At 44.8% G+C, this 10,403-nt stretch overlaps 1 protein-coding gene across 1 annotated transcript; it reads left to right on the top strand.

The window, feature by feature from the left end:
• Positions 1-1,767: 1,767 nt before the first annotated feature.
• On the top strand, positions 1,768-10,403 carry LOC308375790 (gelsolin-like; the record flags this gene model as incomplete). Its single annotated transcript, XM_080851973.1, has 15 exons — positions 1,768-1,960; positions 2,261-2,415; positions 2,715-2,870; positions 3,102-3,251; positions 3,774-3,863; positions 4,096-4,228; positions 4,601-4,905; positions 5,050-5,183; positions 5,992-6,082; positions 6,427-6,597; positions 8,213-8,387; positions 8,675-8,796; positions 8,968-9,045; positions 9,510-9,570; positions 9,715-10,403. The coding sequence occupies 15 exons, from the start codon at positions 1,768-1,770 to the stop codon at positions 9,879-9,881; spliced, it is 2,181 nt and encodes a 726-aa protein (XP_080708099.1). The 3' UTR covers positions 9,882-10,403.

The raw sequence follows: 10,403 nt of genomic DNA, 5'->3' as shown, positions 1-10,403 counted from the left end.
CTGTTAGGACACATCCTCATCAAAGCCTCCCTTTTCATCCCTGTTCCGACAAGTTTGTCTGCACCCTCCTTCACAAGCCTACACATCGAGTCCATAAAAGGTAGGTATTCAGATAAATGACAGAAGTCTTCTTGCTCAACAGGGATGTCATTTTTTTTAATTCTTTACTCATAGGTAATGGACCAATACTGAGGCCGAAATGTAGCCTACACACAGGGCATGGTATATGTGGTCTATGTTAGTTGAACTGATGCATCATCAAATCTAGTAAGATGTTATACCTTTTGTTTATTCATAGCTTTAAGTGCTGGTATTTCCCATGTCGTTTCCCTTAACTAGGGGGCGGGGACGCTAACGGGTCCAGGTCTCTTGAAGCAGGAAGCATACCTGCAGAAGGGAGTCGCCTCTGAAACCCTGTGGAGCCGTCATCTCATCTCCCGTCTCTCACCAACTACACCAGAGATTTCTGACAGATCGCCAGATAAGGTATTTTATGGTTCATTACTATCATTGATGCTTTGACACAGGAATTTGACCAAACACAAAGTTACAGTATTGCAGATTTTAACTTGGCAGTGCTGGTCTGACTGCTTGAAGAGTAATATCGTCAGTAATACCAATGAGATCCCTGCAATTATCCAATAGAGGAAGTGAGATAAGACTACAAAATATTTTGCCTCAGTCTCTCTCTCTCACACACACACACAGTGTATTTGGTGTGTGTGTGCTGCATGGATTGTTTTCAACAGAAGTACCATGTAATAAGCTAATGAAACGTACTTATTGTTATTAAATGATCCGTCCAAAAAAGGAAGTGAGATTAGTCTACAAAATATTTTGCCTCTCTCTTTCTCTCTCTCGCAGTGTATTTGCTGTGTGTGTGTGTGTGTGCTGTATGGATTGATTTCAACAGAAGTCCCATGTAATAAGATAATGTTACATACTTTTTGCAATGAATATTTTGCCTCTCTCTCTCTTACACACACACACACACACAGTGGATTTGGTGTGTGTGTGTTTTTAACTGAAACCTCATATAATAAGCTAAAGATACATACTTATTGCAAATTTTCAAACACTCAAACATTAAAATCTACCTACACTAAAGGCAGACGATCTGAAAAAGGGCTTGGTCAAGTAATTCAAGTAATTCAACAGGTGTGTGGGGGTGGGTAAAGGTGTTGGCTCAGCTCGAGCTCAGCCTTCTCTTCTCCTCCCTGCCCCCTCTGCCAGCAGGGAGGTGCAGAGGGATCCACCCAGTGTGAGTAAGCACAGACACACACAATGGAGTCCTAGCCTGAGGGCATGCTGCATGGGGCTGATGTCAGCCAACCAGAGGATCATATGAGCTGATGAGCTGGATAAGACCGTGCCGCTTCCTCCAGCACTATTACTCAGTCATGCTTCCCATGCAGGATATAAACGTTTTATGAGGGCCTTATGTAGAATATGAAGCCAGGCTGAAGGCTATGACGGAAGGCAAAACCTTGTGATGTGCATCAGCTGTTTGTCTCATCCTTTCGAAAAAGCACGTTTGTGTGTGTGTGTGTGTGTGTGTGTGTGTGTGTGTGTGTGTGTGTGTGTGTGTGTGTGTGTGTGTGTGTGTGTGTGTGTGTGTGTTGGGGTAGGGGTGTACAGCCAGGGTGAAGCTGTGACATGACAAAACCATGTGATAAGCATTCTCTGTCTATCTCTGCCTTTTAAAAACAATGTGTAACAATGTATGTGTGTGTGTGTGTGTGTGTGCCCTTTTCCCCAGAAGCAGCAATGGCGTACCACCCTGAGTTTGAGAAGGCCGGGCAGAAAGGAGGTCTGCAGGTGTGGCGGATTGAGAAGATGGACCTGGCGGCTGTCCCTCAGCACCTCCATGGTGGCTTCTTCTCCGGAGATGCCTACCTCATCCTCAACACCATCAAACAGCGCGCAGGACACATGCAGTATGACCTGCATTTCTGGCAAGGTGAGTCTTTATAGGCTTATAATGTCTCTGGCAAGGCACAGTTGGCTGTTTACACAGGGATCCAATAACAAATACGCCCCATATTCTTTATAAAGTGATCGGTCACAAATATGCCTTGTACTCTTTAGACAGTGTTCCAGTCACAAACATGCCTTGTAGTCTTTAGACAGTGATCCAGTCACAAACACGCCAGTAGTTTTTCAACAGGTATCCGGTCACAAATACGCCCCGTAGTCTTTAGACAAGATTCCACTTTATATCAGTAACTGTTGCTGAATCACATTTTGCACGGCTGCTCAGGTAAGGACTGCACACAGGACGAGAGCGGAGCGGCGGCCATCTTTACCATGCAGATGGACGATTACCTCGGTGGCAAACCCATCCAGTACCGTGAGGTGCAGGGCCACGAGTCCAAAACCTTCGTGGGCTATTTTAAATCTGGCCTCAAGTACATGGTAAGGCATCCTCTCACAAGTTCACACAGACCCTCCCTAACACAAGCTAATGAAAATGAAGCATGTTAAGTTAACCAATGTAAATACTTCATATGATAGCCATCCTAACAAGTTGACAGGAAATGTTCTCTGATTTCTGTGGTCTTTAGGGGCCAGTTGACAGAGGTTCTCTCTTGCATTGTTAACACTTTGGTTGCATTGTTAACTCTTTGGTTGCATTGTTTACACTTTGGTTGCATTGTTAACACTTTGGTTGCATTGTTAACTCTTTGGTTGATCGATTCCTGTGGCTGTGGCAGAAAGGGGGCATGGCCTCTGGCTTCCGGCACGTGGATGAGGAGGAAGTTAAGCGCGTGCTTCACGTGATGGGTCGGCGCATCGTCAGGGCAACCGAGGTGCCTGTCAGCTGGGACAGTTTCAACCAGGGAGACTGCTTCATCCTAGACCTGGGAGATGTGAGGACTCACAAACACAAACACAGACACACACTTATACGCTGGACACAATATAAATGAATCTAGTGCATCCGTAATACACATCACCCACCTTCCCACCCACCCAGACTCACTCTATCAGTGAGGTTTGATGCAGAAGATTTTTAAACTAGCCACATGATCAGAAGATCCACTCCTCTTGAACAGGAGATCTACCAGTGGTGTTTGATTTGAGTCTATCCTCTTGAACAGGAGATCTACCAGTGGTGTGGCTCCAAGAGTAACCGGTTTGAGAGACTGAAAGCCACAAATGTCTCTAAAGGTATCCGTGACAACGAGCGGTGTGGGCGGGCAAAGCTGCACATCTGTGAGGAAGGCTCAGAAAGCGAGAAAATGCTAGAGGTGACACACACACCCACACACACACACACACACACACACACACACACACAGACACAGACACACCTGCAGGAATAATTTACCCCAACCACACCACACCTACCATACCATACGCAGTTGGCAAACCAACACCACGCCTGTAGGAATCCTTCATACAAACCACTGACACACACAAGCACCGTTTGCTTAAATCAGGCAGACACACCTGTGGTAATCATGTTCACAACATAAAAACACACCATACCACACCACATTTCACAGTCATATACACACACAAACACACACACACACACCCCGACACACACAGACAGTCACCACACACAGACATACCTACTTGTGCAATGTTTATGTCCACACCACACCTCCAGTAATCATGCTGATGTGCACACACTCACACCTTACACGCTACTGGTATTATTTTGTCATAAATCGCTCTACATCTAGTTTGGCACCACAGTGCATTGTGAAATCATCACCTGCCGCCATTTCAGCCTTTAGTTCAGCCTTTTGTTCTCTTACTTTCAGATTCTGGGGCCAAAGCCAGATTTACCAGATGCACACTCTGAAGACGAGAAGACAGATGTGTCCAACAGGAAGATGGCCAAATTATACAAGGTTACATTTTTTTTACTCTCTTCAAAATCAAATCAGGGAAAAGATATGTATTGATTATTTATGGATAGAATTGATTAAATGCCTCATGAACAAATTATACAAGGTTACGTTTTTTTACTCTCTTCAAAATCAAATCAGGGAAAAAGATATGTATTGATCATTTATGGATAGAATTGATTAATCGCCTCATGGACAGTTGTTTAATGCTTGTTGCATGCCGATGGTCTTGAAGGTGTCTGACGCTAGCGGAGACATGTCAGTGTCTCTGGTTTCGGGGGAGAACCCGTTCTCCCAGAGAGACCTGGAGTCCACTGACTGTTTCATCCTGGACCACGGGTCCAACGGGAAGATCTTCGTCTGGAAAGGTCAGTCGGGGTCACACTCTGTGCCGTGTTTGAGGGAACCTAGTCTCACTTCATCTTTCCCCTGGAAGTTCCCTCACACTGATATGTTCAGACACCCTGATATGGTCAGGCACCCTGACCTCAGCACAGAGGAACTATACACACATAGGAGAGGAACCAAAGAGCATATGATACAAGCCACCGGCAGGAAGAGTTTAAATAGCTGTCACTTTGACACTAAAACAAAGGAACATCACACACAATCACTTCCACCCTTGTGTATCATGTTTGATGCCCTTATGCCCTCATGTGTTGTGTTTGATGCCCTTCTGTCCTCATATCTCGTGTTTGATGCCCTTCTGTCCTCATATCTCGTGTTTGATGCCACGGCAGGTAAGGATGCCAACCTGGAGGAGAGGCACGCCACGCTTAAAGCAGCGGAGGAGTTCATCCGGAAGATGGGCTACCCCCGACACACGCAGATCCAGATCCTGCCGCAGTACGGAGAGACGCCACTCTTCAAGCAGTTCTTCAAGGTGTGGCGCGACGTGGACCAGACCGAGGGACTGGGCGAGGGATACGTGTCAAACAAGATCGCCAACATCAAGAAGGTTCCGTTCGACGCCTCCACCCTCCACGAGTCTTCTGCCATGGCTGCACAGCACGGCATCATGGACGATGGCAGTGGAGACAAAGAGGTGTGTGTGTGTGTGTGTGTGTGTGTGTGTGTGTGTGTGTGTTGGTGTGTGTGACTGTGTCTTTTAGAGAGAGTATTTATGTGTGTGTGGGGTATGTTGAATGGTGTAGTACTGGGTTGTCTGGATAACTGTTTCTTTTCCAAGATCTGGCGTATTGAGGGGTCAGACAAGGTGTCTGTGGACCCGTCCACCTACGGTCAGTTTTACGGCGGGGACAGTTACATCATCCAGTACAGATACAGTCACGGAGGACGGCAGGGCCACATCGTCTACATCTGGTGAGTCTGCAGGGAGACTGCAGGACTAGAGGTGGGGGTTTTCAGTCTCAGTGAAGAGAGCGACTGAAGAGGGGACAGACATGAAATCAGTACATTACCACAGATACTGAGACAATCACGTTACCATAGATACTGAGACAAATACATTACCATACATACTGACACAAACACGTTACCATAGATACTGCGACTTACACGAGACAAACATGATTCCAGAGATATTGAGACAAATCCGTATCCATATATACTAAGAGACACATACTTTTGCAGAGAGACTGAAAGAAAATACTTTGCATTGACTGAGGAACATGTTTGCTACTGTTTTTGCTGAGACATGTTTGCAAAAACAAACAAAAACAGTTGATGCGAGACAGAGAGATAAGCGATGAAGACTTTTGCAGAAGGGAGAGGTGAGCAGATGGCTTTGTTATCCAGTTACTTCAGAGTCCTGTTACATAAACACAGTTTACAGCCGCCCCTCAGGTGAGCGAGAGAGGGGCCCAGGGCTGGGCTTAAGGTGTGCACATTCTTTACACATGACGTCATCAGTACCACCAGCGCCCTCTGATGGCCAGAACTGAACATGCCAGGTGCTAAAGATGCTAAAGCACACACAGGTTCGTATCCAGGGCATGACAGACAGAGGCAGTTCAAGCAATGGGTAGGCCACTTTGTATAAATAATCTGGAGGGAAAGAGAGAGAGAGATATAGAGAGAGGGAGAGAAATAGTACTTTATTTATCTCCAAATGGAAATTTCAGGCATCAGTCAGAGCATATAAAACCTAATCAAGTGATTATTTGTCCAGGCAAGGAGACGACTCCGGTCAGGACGAAAAGGGGGCGTCAGCCATTCTGGCCGCACAACTGGATGATGAGCTGGGAGGAGGAGCCGTGCAGGTGAGTTCCTCCAATCAGATCAGTCAATAAGATTAGAGTAGATCTGACCAATCTGATCAGAGAGATTCTGATTGTGTCAGGTTTGAAGTGGATATTGTATAAGGAGCCTGTCACTCCAATTAATAACAACATATGTAAGAGCTGGGATCCTCAAAGTGAAGCGCTCACAAAGCACACAACATTCACAGGACAGGCCTTACACTACAGGGGAGACTGGTGGTTCAACCCACTGTGGATCACTGGGTGTTTCTACCCTCTGTGAATTCTTTCTCTGTGTCAAGATCCAAGTACAGGTCTTAAATGTGAATGTGTTTGCACATCTGTCGGTGTGTGTGTTGCTGTAGGTGAGGGTGATCCAGGGCAAGGAGCCAGCCCAGCTGATGAGTCTATTCGGGGGTAAGCCGATGGTGGTTCACCGGGGTGGGACCTCCAGGGACGGGGGCCAAACCGAGCCTGCAGACACAAGGCTCTTCCAAGTGCGGGCCAACTCAGCAGGCAACACCCGTGCAGTGGAGGTGAGGCAATAGACCAGTGGTTCTCAACCCTTGGGTCGCGACCCAAATTTGGGTCGCCAGAGTTTCTGAAAAGGTCGCGAGACAAATTCTAAATGTAAAACCTTTTTTTCAAGCCATGCTCCCTCTGTCCATAAGGAAATCCCTGCCCTCAGTTCTGACATTAAACTATATAAGCCGGTAATGGTTTTGCATGTAGGCCTATCTAACGATAACATGTTCGAACATTCAGCCAATCAAATTTGCATATAAGATATTTCAAATGTATGCAACATGTATTGCGCAATAATATGCTCTGACATGACCGGAGAATGTCTAGAGGCGACTAGTGTAGGCAAAAAGTTCCACGAGTAAAACGAGTTCCAGCTCTCGACTTCTTCTGAAGAACCAAATAGGAAGTTTTACAGGCGTGTGACCCGGTATTTCTGAAATATGGATTTACGTATTGCGTGAATGGTGAGCACCCGCCGTTGTGTGTGCCATGCAACGAAATACTGGCTAATGAAAGCCTGAAGCCTTCGAAATTGCAGATACATTTTGAAACAAAGCAAGAGCAGTTCTTATTTAATTCAGATTTGCCAACATTTACCACTGCAGGCAGCAGAGATTTTTTTCTGCAATGGACACATACTTTATCTCAATCAGCTCTCCTGGTCAAAGTGTGTTGGTGTGACAACGGATGGGGCAGCCTCGATGACAGGAAAACATTCAGGGATCTCATTTACTATTTGAACATGTCCATTTCTCATTAAGTAGTTGAGCATGTAAGTAAGGATTTCTCATTTAAAAAAATCAACATAAGTCCTGTGGTAAGTGGAACATGTTAGTCCATCTCTGACTAAAAAGGTGAACATGTAAGTCCATGGATTCTTCTTAAGAAGTTGAACATGTAAGTTCATAATTTCCTATTAAAAAGTTGAAAATGTATGGCTAAAGTCCATTTTTGTTCAAAGAAGTTCAGAAGTCCATGATTGCATAACTGATCCTGACTTTAAACAGTTGCATGTGTTTCCAATGGTTAAACAGTGGTAGAGTATTAGTAGTGGTAGTAATCATAATAATAAAATAATAATACAATTGTTAAATTATTGGCCTGATGATTCATGCTGATTATTAATTGTTGGGTCGCAACTGCACTGTTATCTAAAAATGTGGGTTCATGGAGCAAAAAAGGTTGAGAACCACTGCAATAGACAATATGAATTTGAGTTAAAGGTACAGTATGTAGTTTTTAGTGGCATCTAGTGGTGAAGTTGCTGAATTGCAACCAGCTGAATACCCTTAACTTCATAAGGTTGTGTGAGTATCTACAGTGGCCATCAAATGCCATAATAACGCAAAGAGCGCTATCTCTCTTTAAAAAACCACAATGATTCATAGTTACAAGTACTTATACACTATGAACTAATACATATATGAATACATTTCTTCTTATACTAGACTAAATAGACTTTAAACTACACATTGTACCTTTAACACTACCTATGACCTAGCTCAGATTGTCAGCTCATGCACATTCACCTGCTGTAGAGATGGACTAAAAACAAAACCTGCAGACTCCTGGATGCTGATTAAAACTGTTGTACCCGCCCCCCCCTCCCTCTCTGCCTGTCTGTAGGTGGAGGCTGTGGCGTCCAACATGAACTCCAACGACGCCTTCGTGCTGCTGACACCCTCCTCCTCTGTGCTGTGGGCGGGGCATGGGTCCTGTGATGTGGAGAAAGGCGGGGCCTCACAGCTCAGTGAGATTCTAGGGGTGGAGCTCTCCGAGGTTGCAGAGGGAGATGAGGGAGGTGCGTAAACAAACCTTGTTTACTCAAAACAAGAAACCCTCTACACACACCTTTACAGAGACTCTGAAGTCATGTAGCACATCTGTCAGAACTAGTTTGCCATATCCTTTAAAGGATATGAACTCTAAGAGCTTCAAACACATTGAACATGATGACCTAGTCTACAGACTATTAAAGCATGTTACTCAGATCTGCAGAGATGATGGCTGTAATTAAAGCCACACACAATGGAGGATGACTTAAATAAACGTCTAAATACCATTTATTTCCAAATTCTGCTCCGATAGACGATTTCTGGGATGCTCTAGGCGGAAAGGCCGAGTATCGTACATCAGCCAGACTGAAGAACAAGATGGACGTGCATCCTCCACGACTGTTTGCTTGCTCCAACAAAACAGGACAGTTCACTGTAAGTCAACGGCAGCCGCATTCTATTTCCACCCCACCTCCAGATAAGTGTGTGTGGTGAGATGAGTGCATCAAGTGATATCTTTGCAGTATGTGTGTGTGTGTGTGTGTGTGTGTGTGTAGGTGTGTGTAGGTAAGTAACTCCCCCCCCTCCTATGGTATTCCCCTTTAGATTGAGGAGGTTCCTGGAGAGATGACTCAGGAGGATCTGGCTCCAGATGACGTGATGATCCTGGACACTTGGGATCAGGTAGAACTCCAGCTGTAGGGTGGAGCCTTGTCCTATGGGGTCAGAGTCATATAGAAAACATATGGACCACAGGGCTTATGTTATGGTAGTAGTTAGACACCTTTGGTAGTTTTTGTCATAAACAACACCTCAACACATTAGAAAAAGAAACATTACACAGAACTAAGTATAAATTTAAAATACAAATTTCTATTTTAAACAATTTTATAATAATAATAATTCCAAATATCAAAACTATTATTAAACTGTAATTGCATTAAATTGCAAGTGAGCCTCAAACAACAAATCAAAACTTAATAAACAGATGACGTTATTATCAATACATTGTTTTATAAATAAAAGGATATAATAGATAATACATGCGTTAGTCTTAAATGCATTAGTCTTACAAAAGCATGTTATTTATTATTCTATCAATATTAACATTTTCAGGCGCAATTTAATAATTTCCTGTCTGTGTGAAGGTGTTTGTTTGGATCGGGGATGACGCCAATGAGGAGGAGAAGAGCGAGGCCATGAAGTCTGGTGAGGAAACATGTCTCTTCTGTTTCTATGGCATCTGCGGAGACTGATCCACACACAGCAATGTGGATGTACCTGCTCATCTCCATTCAGTGCCAGCACACCTTCATATTTAACCAGTTTACCATCATGTCTTCCTCTTGGCAGCCTCTCAATACATCGAAACAGACCCGTCCAACAGGGACCCCAGGACACCCGTGGTGAAGAGCAAGCAGGGCTTTGAGCCGCCCACCTTCACTGGATGGTTCCTGGGTTGGGACTTTGAGTACTGGAGCTCTGACCCATTTGAGCGAGCCATGGCCAACTTTACATGATGTGAGCCCACGACCCGCCCGCAGCCGACTTGGATTCGGACCCGGCGCTGATCTGGTGCGGTTTTGTGCCAGATCTGGGTCGGACCCGATCCAGGGTTAACTGCTGTCTGGGACGGGCCCCTTGTAGGAAGGGGTGTGATCAGAGCAGAGTGTGTGTAGCAGAGAGAGGAGAGTTTTCATAAGTGCCCTTTCAGGTCAAACAAGTGCTTTAGACAAACATATAGCATCCGTCTTAGCTCTCACAAAGGTAAACCCAGAACAGAACTTTACACTTCCCTGACACAGCCTGTGCAAACATTGCCCACAGAGTAACAGTCTACATAGTAATCAATGCTTTCATTGCTAAACTCTAAAACTATCTACCTTTCTACTGCAGTAGCTGAAGCTAACATCGCTAAACTCTTAAACTATCTACCTTTCTACTGCAGGAGATAAAGCTAACATCGCTAAACTATTTAACACTAGCTACCTTTTTACTGCAGTTGCTGCTTTCGCTTTGGTGAACTCTGCAGCACATACAAG

This window comes from Sprattus sprattus (genome assembly GCF_963457725.1).
Source record: "Sprattus sprattus genome assembly, chromosome: 15".
In the NCBI taxonomy this organism is placed as follows: domain Eukaryota; kingdom Metazoa; phylum Chordata; class Actinopteri; order Clupeiformes; family Clupeidae; genus Sprattus; species Sprattus sprattus.
This window is presented reverse-complemented; position numbering and strand designations above follow the sequence as displayed.